Below are 15,228 nucleotides of genomic sequence, written 5' to 3'. Positions count from 1 at the left end.
AGAGTCTCTCTACGTTGTCCTGAAGCTCTCTACGTGGACCAGGATGGCATCAACCTTACAGGCCTATCTCTGACTCCTGAGTGCTGAGATTAAAGAAGTGTGCCTTCATACACTCTTAATTTCTCTCCAATTCTCTTCTGCCTCCTATTCCTTAGACACACTGAGCCCATCTTATTTTAGGCACCTGAACCAATCTTACAGATTTTATTTCCCTTTGCTCTTAACCTAGCAGGTTCACGGGTTCTAGGACTTGGATGGTAGATTTGGGGAGATATCACTGATTACTCTGCCTACTTGGCCGGACTACGTAAAGCAAGTCAGCGCAAAGCCCAAGTACCTAACAGGCAGGATACAAAGCAGATCATTCATAAACTCACTGTCCTTCCTCTTTCTCTGTCAATACAAAAGTTCTGGTTGGTTTAGAGTTTTGGTTCTGAGACAGGGATTCACCAGAGCCTCAGCTGGCCTGAGAACCACCTGCCTCCTGAGTGCTGGGATTACAGGAATGTCACCATACCCAGCTCATACTGCTTTAAATTAGTGTTTAATATGGTTATTTCCATGAAGAAATTCAAAAAATACAGACACACTTTCAATATCTTCATGATAAAGCTCCGTACAGTAACTTAGTAAATATTTAAGTATCTTGAAAATTCAGTCATGAGCTGAGCTGATTACTAACACTGTGGAAGTCACAACAGCTATGACACGCCAGAACTTCCAGCTACTGTAGGTGAGGCAGAAGAGCACCTGAGCCCGGAAGGTCAGGACCACCTGGGCAACACAGTAGGGCCCATCTCAGTTATCACCAAATAAAGGAAAAACAAAAATATTAGCAATACACAAATGCTTCCTTAGGTTACATTAGTTTACATCCACTAGGCACATGCCTATAATTTCAGAATTTAAAAGGTGGAGGTAAGATTAGGAATCAGGTCATCATCAGCTACATAGGGAATTCAAGACCAATGTGGGCTACATTGACTCAAATAAGGGGTGGGGGCAGACAGGTAAAATGAAAGCTACGTCAGGTGTGATGGCTGCAGCCCAGCTACTTAAGAGTCTAGGCAACATAACACTGTTTCAACAAATCAACAGCACTGGGTACAGTTCAGTGTGGCAGCACAAAACAAATAAATGATAAAGAAATCCTTTACACTGTGCTATTACTTCTTCATTAGGAATGAAATTATCAAATCTTTAATCAACTTTAGATACTTGTTTTGGGGCCAGCAAGTTGGTTCAACAAATAAAGACACCTACCACCAAGCCTGATAACCTGAATTCAATTCCCAGGAACTACACAGCGACAGGAGAGACCAGATCCTATAGGTTGTATTCTGACATCCTCTCACGCCATGGTACATACACATAGCCACATACACACAAATTAATTAATTAAATGTAACCAATATTTGATTGAACAGCAGCATTGTATGGTACTTTTATCTTCCTTTTTTTCCTTTTTTTTCAAATTCAACTTCTAAAAACCACAACTTGAAAAAAAATTAATGGGAATATTTTTTGACAATATGAGCAGAGAATACAGATCAGTGGCAGAGCACTTGTTTAGCATGTATAAGGCCTTTTGATATGATCCCTTTGATCAAATGATAGATAGATAGATAGATAGATAGATAGATGGATGGATGGATGGATGGATGGATGGATGGATGGACAGAGAGACAGACAGATAAGCAAGCCACACTCTCAAAATCTGAGACATGCTACATATTCTATCCCTCACTAAACAAACCTTTAACACATTAACATATTTAGGTTCTGGTAAGTTCTGCTGTTAAAAACTGTTCCAAGCACTACCTACCTGAGCTCTCTTCACACAGTATTTCTTAATGTCATAGCGACATGTCTGCCTCAGACAACAGTTTGGAAAATACAATTACATGGTAAGTAACAGATTTTTAAGCCTTTAAAAGTTCTTTAAAAAACATTACCTGAATCATAGATGATCCTCTTTTTCTTGCTGTGTTGCTTTGACCTGGAGGCATCCTCTTTACAGGAATTGTTAACCTGTAGACAGCAGGGTATAATCAGAACAAAGGAAGGCTATACAACTTAGCCTACCTTCCTCATTAGACCTGGACTTAGTAGCTTTCAACTGAAGTGATTTTGCTCCATGGAGACATCTGTTGCTATCTAGACACTGTTTATCACAAAATGGGAGATGGGGTATGGCATCTAGAGTACAAGAGAGTGCTACTAACATCATGTAATGCAACAGTTATCTAGCCCAAATGTCCGGAATGCTCATGCTGAACAGGACAAGACCAGAGCTGCACCAGGAGGGAAGACTCAGAGAAAAAGCTACACTGTTATTTAGCTACATGCTCAGCACTAACCCACACATAACAGAGTAAAAGAATATCAGATGTTATTAGATCTTGAATGTCCCTGAATGGGTGAAAAATCACTTAGAAGATGAAAATATCTATGTATTTCTGTCCATTAAAATAGAACTTCAAAAACATAATTTTAAAAAGGAAAAAAAAAAGACAAATGGACCATTACAATTTACAAATACAACAAAGAACTAGGTCAGGAAAAATAAACTAAAGGCAATTACTGTAACTCTAAAGTGCAAAGACAAATCTCTAGAAAGAAAGTTTCAAATTCTTCCTATAAACTCCTGCTTTCTCCTGTACTGTTGTAATAAAATAACTTCTAGTACTTGGAAGGTAAACATTTAAAAATGCTAAATTAAACTAAACCAAAATTTTACCTGCTGTCCATCTGACAGAAAGCAAGAATTTGGAGCCTGAGTTTGGTCAAGTTAACTACCTACTAAGCCAAAACAACAACAACAAAACAAACAAACAAACAAACAAACAAAAACAAAAAAAAAACACTGTTTAGAGGAAATATAACAGAATATAATACAATAAAACCAAAATAACAAAAAAAGCCAGAAAATGTGACCCATGTGGTGGTTAAGTATGTCGACAAGGAATCATAAAGGATCCAGATGTCTGATCAAACATCACTCCAATCTTTGTGTGAGGTGCTTCTGGATGAGCTTAATATTTAAATCAGTACAATAAGATGTCCCTCCCCCAGAGTTAGCTGAGCCTTATCAAATCGGCTGAAGCCCTGAAAGAAAAAGCTAACCTTCCCTGGAAAGAGAGAGAATTCTTCCTGCTGACTTCTGGCTAGGACATCAGCTTTTCCTGCCTTTGGCCTGGAACTGGACCACCACTTCTGGTGGCCTCCAGTCTACTCTAGATGAGACCCACGTGCTCAGCTATTCTGGTCCTGAGGCCTTACACCTGGACAAAAAACTCCGAGGTCTCCAACTTATGAACTGCAAACCTTGTCAGCTTCTATAACCCTCTGAAACAATTCTTAGTAATAAATTTATTTATTTCACTGGATAGGCTGACCTACAGAGATTTTTAGTTCTAAATGGAATTCTATTAAAAATATATCTAAAAACTAGGTACTAAGTGGATACTGGAGGGATTTTAAGACAGATGCTAGAAAAAGATCAGAATGCCATGAAGGAACTGAAAGTAAAAACATGAGTCCAGTGAGGGCTCATGAAAAAGAACAGAGCTACAAAAAAATAATAATCATAATCATAATAAAGAACAGAGATACAGTGCAAACTTTTCATCTCGGAAAACATGTACATGACCATGAACATTTGAATTGGGAGTGTAGCTCGGTGACAGGAGTAGCTTGCCTAACTTACACACAACCTCAATATCACCATAATAAAATTTAAAGAAGAGAAGAAAAATGAAAGTTAAAGACCAGCCAACTGAGTTTTCTGGTGAAAACAGTAATATGCTTTTGAAGACCACAGCAGAGACCTTGGCAGTGCTGGTGCATGCCTTTAACCCCAGGACTCGGAAGGCAGCAGCAAGCAGATTTCTGAGTTTAACAAGGCCAGCCTGATCTAGAGAATAAGTTCCTAGACAGCCAGGGCTACACAGAGAAACCCTGTCTTGAATGAATGAAAGAAAGAAAGAAAAGAGAGAAAGAAAGAAAGAAAAAAAGAAAGAAAGAAAGAAAGAAAGAAAGAAGGAAGGAAGGAAGGAAGGAAAGAAAGAAAGAAAGAAAAAAGGAGGAGAAGGAGGAAGAGGAAAAAGAAAAAGATAAAGAAATTTATAAAGATAAAGGCTGATGGTGCATGCTTTTGATCCCAGCACTTAGAAAATGGAAGCAGGCAATCCCTCTAAGTTAGAGGCCAGGATGGTGTATAAAGGGAGTTTTAAGTCAAACAGAACTACAGTGTGAGACCCTGTCCCAGAGAGAATGAATGAATTTGGATATGGACTAGAGATGGTTCAGCAACTTAGAGCAACTGTTTCTGTTGTTCTTGCATAGGATGTAGCAACTCCCAACACCCAAATGGTGGCTCACAATCATCTATAACTCCAGCTGCAAGGGATCCAAAGTTCTCTTCTGGCCTCTGTAGGCAGCAGACACACAAGTGGTACATATACATACATACAGTTAAAACACTCATACATATAAAAAAATATATATATATAAACATAAATTACTTTTAGATAAAGAACTTGGCTGTGTTCTAATGCTCTATGAAAAACAAGAAAAATTCAGTGTTGAGCTAGAGATTCTGAAACAATGTTAAAGGTACAAGTTCTGACAACTTAGGGTAAAGTTGGTGAACTAAAGAAAAGTGAACTGAAGTACTTCTAAGCAAAAATTAACCACAACTTGATGACTTGGAAAATTATTAGACTGTCCACATTGTGAAACTGAGACAGGATATTCTGAAGAAAGTATTAAGGGTGTATTTGAACTATTATTGAAGAGTATTAATACATGCAGACACACTGCCAATTTCAACTAAAGAAGACAAAAACAGTAGAAAACAAATTCTCCTGCCTGACTTCTTATATTACATAGCTAGGCCAATAAGGTTAATCCTAAGAGATCCTTAGGACTGACTCTTCACTTTCAAAAGGTAGGGAGAACATTTTGGTTTCAAACAACCAAGCAACCTTCACCTGAAGCCTCAAAGAAAAAAGAACCCTAAAGAGGGGACTGGAGAGATGGCTCAGCGGTTAAGAGCACTGACTTCTCTTCCAGGGGGACCTGGGTTCAAATCACAGCACCCACACAGCAGCTCACAACTGACACCCCCACCCCATTAGTGCATGCAAAACACTAATGCACATAACAATGAAAATAAATAATTTTAAAACAGATTTAAAAAAAAAAAAAACCTTAAAGAGGTTTTTTTTAAAGCCTATCCTTACAGAAATGGAACACCAGTAGGTCTGCAAAAGAGATTATAAAACCAAACACTATTACTGCAACTTAGAATATAATGGAATTTCCTTTGCTAGGTTCTGGACTTGCTTGAAAGCCATTAACCTTCCCTCTTAAGAATGGAAATATCTCTGGAGAGGATAAGAACCCCACAAGGAGAGCAACAGAACCAGAAAATTTGAACAAAGGGGTCTTCCAAGAGACTCATACTCCAACCAAGTACCAGGCATGGAAATAACCTAGAACCCCTGCACAGATGTAACCCATGGCAGTTTAGCGTCCAAGTGGGTTCCATAGTAATGGGAACAGGGACTGTCTCTGACATGAACTGATTGGCCTACTCTTTGACCACCTCCCCCTGAGCATTACCAGGCCACAGAAGGTGACAATGCAGCCACTCCTGATGTGATCTGACAGACTAAGATCAGAAGGAAGGAGAGGAGGACCTCCCTTATCAGTGGACTTGGGAAGGGGCATGCGCGAAGAAGGGGGAGGGGGGAGGGGAGTTTGATTCCTGGCAACCACACGGTGGCTCACAACCATCTATACTGGGATCTGATGCCCTCTTCTGGCATACAGGTCTACATGCTGACAGAGCACTCGTATGTAAAATAAATAAACAGATCGTAAAAAAATAAAGAATGGAAATAGCTACTCTGTATCTGTACCGCTATCAAAAGTGCATTTCTGAGCTTCACAACTGCAGCAGAATTTGCCTAAAAAATGAATCATACCTCCAAGCCATATTTAGATTGGACTTAGATGAAGTGTAAATGATACTAGTCTTTATACTTGATGGTAGAATGAATCAATACTGAGGAGGGGTGTGACTGAAATAGAAAGAACTTACTTTGAGGTGGCCATGGATAAAATGTTAGAGACTGGATGCAAGCACCCAAAGAGAGCTATATGAGGACACAAGAAAGATAGCCATCCGCAAAGCAAGAACCCTCACTAGAAATTATGCCAACCAGAGAACCCTGATCACAGACAAACAAGCCCCAGAACTCAAAGAAAGTAAGTTTGTGCTATTTAAGCCACTGGGTCCACAGTATCTTGCTGTGGCACCCAAAACAGAGTACAATATGCCCTTCTGACTCAAAAGCAAAGACACTTAAGAGAGACTAGTCTTCATAGACTCCAGATACAGGAATGAACAGACAAAACCTTTAAATAGCTACTATAAATACACACAGAAAAAATAAATAAATAAATAAACAACAGAAATTCCAGAATTAAATAATACAATTAAAATTAAAATAACCTTTAAGAAATTGGCAACAAGAGAGAAGCAATGAAACTGAAGATTAAAAGAGAGTAAATTCGGTAGTCCCAGGCTTCAGGAGGATCTCTTGATGGCACTAGTTCAGGACAAGCCTAAAAATAACATAGGAAGACTCTGTCTCCAAAGGATGTAAAGAGAAAGTGCCCAGTGTGAAAAAAGAATAAAAAAGGAACAAGTCTCAATGCACTGAGGCATTACTAATAGACTATGTAATTTTTAATTTTAGAGGAGCGACCAGGTGTGCTAGCTCACATCTGTAATTGCCACACTCAGGTAGCAGGAGGAAGAGAACCAGAGTTCAAGGTCAGTCACAGCTACACAGTCTAGGACACATGAGACTTTCACACAGAGACACAGAATGAGTAAGGCAGAATACACAAATAATAAAAAGGTACCAAATTAGACAAAGATGTAAAGTAAATAAGCTCAGGGACTAGGAAGGTGACCCCGTAGTTAGAACACCTGCTGCTCTTGCACAAGATGTGGGTTTGGTCCCCAGCATCCACAACCATCTGTAAACCCAGTTGTGAGGTACCTGGCACCAGGCACATACACTGTACATATACATACATGCAGGCTAAACATTCACACACAGCAAAAAATAAATAAATAAATAAATAAACCTTAAAAAATAGCAAAACACCCTTAATCCCAGCACTCAGGGAGGCAGAAGCAGGCAGACCTCTATGGGTTCAAGGTCAGCCTGATCTACATAAATCAGTTCTATATCAGCCAGTGCAATATAGTAAGACACTATCTCAAATAAATTTATAAAATAATTGTGTCAACAAAAAACAGAAAATAAAACCACACCTATACAGTTACAGCACACATACTAAATGTAAAATTTTTAATAAGAAATTTATTAAGATATAAAAGTAAATATGAGGGAAAAAAGTTACACACCAAGAAAACAATAAGACTGCTGTCTCATCAAACTGGGCAAAGCACAGAGAAACATCTTTAAAGGGTCAAAACAGAAGACTGGCAACTCAAAATTTCATACCCAACAAAAATGTCATTCAAGATGAATGCAAAATATACTCTCATACACACAGCATCTGTCCCAAACAGGAATTTAAAGAAAATTCTTCAGGTTGAAAAAAAGAGTATCAGAAGAAAACTCAGCTCTTCAGTGAGAAATGAAAAATACCAGATAGGTATATGGAATTTAAAAGAACATTCTTCCTTGTATTCCATTTTTGTTGTGTTTGTTTTTGTTGTTACTGCTGCTGCTGCTGTTTTGTTTTGTTTGTTTTTTTTTTTTTGTAGGCAAAGTTTCTTTCCCTATGTAGCCCTGGCTATCCTGGAACTCACCCTGTAGACCAACCTGGCCTTGAACTTGGAGATCCACCTGTCTCTGCCTCCAACGTGCTAGGATTAAAGGCGTGAGCCACCCATTCTTCCTTATAAGGTCTTTAAAACACCTAACTGTTAAATGAAAATTACAGTCAACTGTGGATTGTAAGCTCGTGCATATAGAGTGTAAAACAGTGATAAATGAACTTACAGAGCTATGCAAACTCTTACCAGTTAAACACAGTGCCACAATATTGAGATACATCATCATGGGCATGGCCTGAATTACACAGTAGCAATAGCATATGTGAGCCTCTCTGGCCTAAAAGGACAGAAGAATGAGTGCCCTGTAAAACCTCCATTCCCCTGAGCCTAACACTGTGTGCATGATGGTGGGTCCTCGAGTCTCCATGAGCAAACTTGTTTTACTTTACTTTGTTTTCTTTGTGGCCCAGCCTGGCTTCAAACTCAAGATGCCCCTGCCTCACCTTCTTCAATTGATCATTCCCAGCAATGCCACACCATCACACCTGGCAAGTCTTGATCTTAGAAAGTTTTGTTTGTTTGTTTCTGTTGCTGTTGTTGCTTTTAATGAGTACAGGTATTTCACCTATGTGCAAGTCTGTGTACCGCATGCATGCCTGGTCCCAAGGAGGCCAGAAGAAGGCCTCAGAGCCCATGCTAAGTGGAGTCTCAAATGTTTGTGAGCCACCACATGGGTGTTAGGAATCAAAGCTGGACTTCAGAAGAACAACCAGGGCTCTAAATCACTGAGCCAACTCTCCAGCCCAAAATGTCAAGTTTGAACAACTAAAACAGGAGGAAAGGGGGAGGGGACAACAGGACTAAACACAGCAAGCTATACCAGCTAGACACATCAGCCTTATTACTTCCTTCCCCCTCTGTTACCTGAACTGAAATCTCTTATTCAATGATAGAAGGTTAGGAGCTGAGCTCACTGGTCATCTCACAGTTACAAACTTGATGTGGAAACTGACCTTGGCTTCCTTTACTCCTTTCTTTCCTTTGACAGTTCCCTCTGAAGGTTTGGTTTTCTCATTCTTCTTTACTGTCTCATTTAAAGGCTTTTTTCCACTTGGTATAACCCCAAAGAATTTCCGAATGTCCTAAAAATAGAAGAGGAGACATGTAAATATAAGTACATAACATCCTAATTTCAGTCACTACTGAGACAACCATACTCTACTGACCTAACCCCAGTCATCTCTCCAAAGCAAGATCATCTGGATTCAGCAGGACCCTTCTTATAAATAAAGCCACCTTATAAAATCACCTGAATTAAAAATAATTTTTCTAATGTAAAGAGATATTAACTCTCCGAATGTAACCAAAAGCAAGGCAAAAATAAACAAGTAAAATTTCTCCCTGGTAGCCCAGCACAGTGGTGCATGTGCTCAGAGAGGCAGAGGAAAATGGATCTTTGTGAGTTCGAGGCCAGCCTGGTCTGGTCTACAAAGCCAGTCCAGTACACCCAGAGCTACACAGAGAAACCCTGTCTTGAAAACAAGACAAAACAAAATGGTTTTAAAGAACTGTTTTTGACAATGACAGCACAGTTATTAACAGTCAAGTAGCAGATAGTGACTGAAAATGCATGCACATACAAATCCCATCATCCCAGGCAGATGAGAAGACAGTTCAGCATCACCCACAGCCACAAATTTACACTTCATTTTGAGAAAACAACTCTCACAACTGGGCTCATTCTCAAAAAAATATTTTTCTCTACATGATTAAAAACTCTAAAGAAATAGAGTACCTGGTACCTATTGTAATATACTCTTTCATTATGCAACCCTGAGCTAAACTATAGAATTTAAATTAATCAAAAATTTTCACAATATAACAACATTAAAAGCACTCAGCTAGGTGTGGTAGCACACACCTTGATTCCAGCACTCAGGGAGGCAGGTGGATTATTGTGCATTCAGGGCCAGCCTAGTCTACAAAGAATCCAGGATAGCCACGGTTACACAAAGAAATCTTGCCTCAAAAAAACAACAAAGCACCCAGTTTCCTTGTCATTTACATATATCTTTTCCATACCTTTCCTTTTTGTTTTGTTTTTATTTTGTTGTGAGACTCTGAAGGCCAGGCTGACCTCCAGCTCCTAAGAGATCTACCTGCTTCCGCCCTCACCCTCCACTGCTGCCCTCACAGGTATGCACCACCATACCCAGCTCCCCACCTTCCCCCAATCTAGTTATGAAGAAACTGCAGTACAAAGAAAAGTGAATAGGCCTTACCATTGAGAAGCCTGGGTTTGAATCTGTGCCCTAGTGCACTCTACTTGTGTGAGCTCGGGCAATTCATTAGTATCTCAATCTGCTGTAAAGCTTAAACATCTATTATCATTGTGGCTCAGCAAAAACTTCTCCATTTCTGAGCTACTATCCACTCACATCATTGAAATGTCCCCTTTATGAACTGCTTATTAAGCAAAGACATAGGATTTCATGTCTTCCTTTCCAGAGCTCCCGGTATATAAAAAGTTCTAATTTATTAAGTAAATCTAAGTATTGCTGCCAGGCTGGTGGCATGTGCCTGTCATCAGGAAGTAGAGGCTGGTGCATCAGGAGTTCAAGACCAGCCTTGGACACACAGCAAGTTTCAGACTAGTCTGGGATACAAGACACTCTGTTTCAAAAACAAAAATAAACAAATACATACATACATACATGCATACACACATACATACATAGAGAGCCAATGTGATGGCTCAGCAAACAAAAGCTAAGTTCAGTCTCTGGGACCCAAGTAGAGGTGGAAGAGAGAACTGACTCCTGAAAGTTACCCTCTGACCTCCACATGTATGTGATGTATGTACACCTACATAAACATATCTCATTCTCTTTCTCTCTTACACACAGAAATACACAATAATATTAATAATAATAATAAAATTTAAAAGTGAATAAAAGAAGCATACAGCCCTTGGCTATGAAATCAGGACATTTGTGTCAGGTGGTGAAGAATAGAACAATAAAGTCACAGTCATATGTACAACCTGCCAAGAACTGAGCTTGAGGCTGACTACTTTATTGCTTCTGGAGGAAATGACAGTTTCTAATCAGTCTCACTTTTTAAAATTATACAGAGATTCTTCACTCTAACAGCGAGGATTACTTAAATTAAACACATACAAATGAAAGAAAAAGAGAAAAGGGCAGAGATAATGCAGATGACGCCACAAAGATAGCAAAAACCCTAAATTAGTAATTAGGGAGCAAGCAAGACGGCTTGGAGGGTAAAGGCACTTGCTGTCTGCCCAAGGACCTGGGTTCTCTCCCTGGAGAGAAGTAATTCCCACAAGCTGTCCTCCAACTTCCACACCTAAGCGATGGCATACATGCACAAAAAGAAACAAAATGTAGTATGGTAATGACGGTCCTGTTCTTCAACTTTGTTGTACATCACAGACTAAAGGAAGCCAACTGTTCAGGGAATGGAACAACTGGTAGCACTGACGCGCATGTGCAGGCAAGTCTGCCCTGCACTCAGCGGCTCGCTACCCTTCTTCCTAAGAACTGTCTGCTCACATTCCTTCTCTTCCTTTCTCCGTACTCCACCCTACTCTTCAATCCCTACACCGACGGCGGCACAAAGGTGAAGAAATCACAAACCCCAGCTCTATCCCAATATATACTAAAAACCTACACTCTGGGAAAAAAAAATTTACTAGAATGGAAGCTATTCAACACCACATATCTCTACAGTAAGGCATAAACACACAAGGTGAGCAGCCAGCTAATGAGCTTAGAGATGGCGGTATCCCCTCATTCTCCTGAGCAGCGGCTCCTGTCTAGTATTCCAGGTCCTCGAAGCCTTAATATCTGCAGAACAGACTGAGTCTTACTCCAAATAAAGTGTCAAGCCCCTCTCTCGTCTGCCGGTGAACATTCTGCTGAGTAGTGAGTGAAAAAAAGGAACTAATTCTTTTTTTTTTTTTTTACATTTGTTTATTCTGTGTGCATATGTATGTACATGGCCACATATCTGTGGAGGTCAAAGAACAACTTTCAGGAGTCAGTTCTCTCCTTCCACTACATGGGTTTTAGGAAATCAGACTCAGGTCATCAGGCTTAGCAGCAAGTGCCTTTACACGCTAACTAATCTAGCCAACCCAAGAAAAAAAAATTATTTTTTTATTTACTTTTACAATGTTGACAATGGCAAGACCTTCTAAGCAAACTACATTATGAGGTCAAATGTCCATAAAGGCAGATTTGCCAAGCATGGTGATGCTCACCAAGCATGGTCATCTCACTCAGAAGGCTGAGGCAACAGAATTGTGAGTTTAAGGCCAGCCACTACAACATAGTAAGTCCCTGTCTTAAAGACAGAAGGGGCTGGACACGTGGTTTAGAGAGTGGAGAGCCTGCCTACTAGGCAGGAAGGCCTGGGTCCTGCCCTAGCACTACAGAAAAGCAGGTATGACGGCCCTCAGGGAGGGGAAGCAGGAAGACCAGTTCAAGCCAGTTTGCACTATAGAAGCAAGCCCCTGCTTCAAACAAATTAAGAATTTTGACTACAGAAGAATGAAACAAAAATGGGCTTCTACAAACCAATAAAAGACAACCAAACAGAAAACTGAATCAAAGCTAATAAGAAGCAAACTAGAAAAGAAATGTAAATACCAACAAAACACGCACATACCTTTTCTCCCAATAATGACACTGCTAAAAGGAATGACGGGGTGGAAAAGCACAGACCACCTAGCAGAGGAGCCTAGTCTGGATCCCACACTTCTGGCTCAGAACTGCCTATAACTCTAGCTTCAGTGGATCCAACCCTCTTCTGGCCCGAGGTCACTGACTCTCACGTACACACACACACAGATATACACACAGGCAAATATATATATATATTTTAATCTTAAGAAAAGGAAGGAAGAAAGGAGAAGGGAAGGAGGAAGGAAAAGAAGGAAGGAAATGAGGAGGGGTAATGGGGAGGGAGGGAAAGGAAGGGAAGGAGGGAAAGAAGATGGCACTTAGCCTAGGACGCACAACTGCAATCCCTAGCAGTCTGAAGGTGGACCAGAGGAGGATCATGAATCCAATGTCAGCATCAGCTATCAAAGCAATTCAAGGCTAGCTTAGTCTACAGCACACAGGTAGGCAACAACCACAGAAATGGAAAATGCAGATAAGTAAGATGGGGTAAGGCTACTGAAAAGGGACTGTCACAGTAGCGCCACTACCATCTTCACAGTTGCCATCAAGTTAAACCCCGACTTGGTCATTTAGTGTCCTAGGAGAATCAACTGTCCTCACCAAATTACAAAGACTGCATGCTGCCATCTAAGGCAGCGACAGAGCCACTGAAACAAAGCCTGATTCACTCAGCCTTACAGCAGGAGGAAAGCTCACACTTTTCTGGACTGCTAGGAAGCAGCAGCCTATAATCTCGTCCTGGTCTGTGGTGAGGATGCTAGAACAAAACAGACGGAAATTCAGGAAGGTGCTGGAGGGCTCAGTGGCTTAAGCATGTGCTGCTCCTGTAGAAGACCTGAGTTCAATTCCCAGCACTCACAAAGGGCAGCTCACAAGCACCTGGAACTCTAGCTCCAGAGGACCAGAGGTCCTCTTCTGGTCTCAAAAGGCACCTGAACTCACAAGCACATACCCACACAGAGATACACACATATACATAATATAAAAATAATAAATCTACAATCAAAAAGAGAAATTCAAGGGTGGGCCCAGAAAACTGTAAACATTTGATGAAGGAATGAGTCACAACAGAATAGAAAGGGTTTAAAAGGGTATCGCTCAGAACAGGTGTTCTGCATGGCATTTCTGGAGTAATGCTGGGCTGGTTTCCTGGAGGAGTGCCAGGAATGCAAAGAGCATGCATGCCTGGAACGGCAGGAAGGCCCCAGAAGTTCTCGCGGCTAAGAGGTATTCAGAAGTAACTGTGGTCTTCTGAATGTGGCAGAAAAATAGGTAAATATGACAAGTATCTGAGTGACCAAAGGTTATGAATCTCATCTATAAATGTTCAATCAAATTTAGAGGAATAGCATCTGGCTGTCTGACAACTCCTTTACTGACAGTAACATCTAATGGACGTCTAAACAACACAAAGCAGAGTCCTGGATATGACGTCAGCAGAACTATGCTTGGAGCTCATCTCTAACCCTTGCACCAAATGCAGCTCAACATTTTACAACAGTTTGCTAGAAGGGCATGCATTCAAATCATGATTTCTAATAGGAACTATAAATTTTCAACCTTTTACAGTTCTGGGGCTTGAACCTGAGGTCTTGCCCACACTAGGCAGGTATTCTACCACTAAGATACAGTCCCAGCCCATTTCTTATCTTTATTTTGAGACAAGGTTCACTAAATTGCCCAAGCTGGCCTTAAATTTATTCTGTACTCAAGCAGGGCTTGACCTTGTGGTCTTCCAGCCTCAGCCTCCCTGTGGCTGCAATTACAGCCTGCACTACCAAGAATGGCACAACATTATTACTTACACACATACACACACACACACACACACACACACCATCACCTCTGTGGCCCAAGTGCTGGAATTAAAGGCATGCACCACCATGCCCAGCTAGCTGGCTGAACCCTTAAAAAACTAAAAACTTTCAAAGGGGATAGAGAGATGGCTCAGTAATAAAGAGTACTGGCTGCTCTTCCAGAGGACTGCATTAATATCTGAGCAGCTACATGATGGCTAAGGACCATCTGTAACTCCAGTTCCCAAGAATCCAACACCCTCTCCTGGCTTCACATGGTGCACATACATACATGCAGGAACAAACATCCATAAACATAAAATAAAAATAAGTTTAAAACAACTTTTAGGTAGTGATGCACACTTGGGGCAGGCAGGTCTCTGGGAGTTCAAGGACAGCCTGGTTCCAGCTGAGTTCCAGGTGAGCAAAGACTATATAGCGAGACCCTATCTGGAAAAAAACAAAAACAAAACCAAAAAAAACAATGGAAGGGAACATACTAATTGCTAAACAAATTAAATATAATGTGCACTAAAGCAATCGTTAGCTGGGCATTGGTGTAACCCCAGCACTGGGGAAGCAAGAGCAGGAGGACTAACATCCGAAGCCAAAAGGGCTAGACAGCAAGACAGTCCCAAACCCTCCCCCAGGGTTGGATTTTTGCTACAACTTTACGTGGTTTCTTTCTGTTTTAAGAAAATGTAAAGGAGACTAGAGAGAGAGAGCTCAGCTGTAAGAGTGCATGCTCACCAAACATGAGGGCCTAAGTTCAAATCTCCAGCCCCACATAGAGCCAGACATGGCTGCACACATCTGTAACCCCAGCACTAGAATGTGGGTGGGCATAAAGACAGGACTGCTGGAGCTGGCTAGCTCAGGATTCAGAAAGACCCTA

General features: G+C 40.7%; 1 protein-coding gene across 6 annotated transcripts in view; it reads right to left on the bottom strand.

The window, feature by feature from the left end:
* The window catches only part of Rfc1 (replication factor C subunit 1), a 74,235-nt gene that overhangs the window by 49,494 nt on the left and 9,513 nt on the right, over window positions 1-15,228 (bottom strand). For all 6 annotated transcript variants that reach the window (XM_060365270.1, XM_021640669.2, XM_021640670.2 and 3 more), the window contains exons 2-3: window positions 8,842-8,970; window positions 1,956-2,031 (exon numbers count right to left, since the gene is read on the bottom strand). In XM_060365270.1, coding sequence (XP_060221253.1) covers window positions 1,956-2,031; window positions 8,842-8,970 — 205 coding nt within the window. The remainder of the gene's footprint in view (window positions 1-1,955; window positions 2,032-8,841; window positions 8,971-15,228) is intronic.

Source organism: Meriones unguiculatus, chromosome 12 (genome assembly GCF_030254825.1).
Source record: "Meriones unguiculatus strain TT.TT164.6M chromosome 12, Bangor_MerUng_6.1, whole genome shotgun sequence".
In the NCBI taxonomy this organism is placed as follows: domain Eukaryota; kingdom Metazoa; phylum Chordata; class Mammalia; order Rodentia; family Muridae; genus Meriones; species Meriones unguiculatus.
Note: the sequence above shows the minus strand (reverse complement) of the source record. Positions and strands in the feature narration are given on the sequence as shown.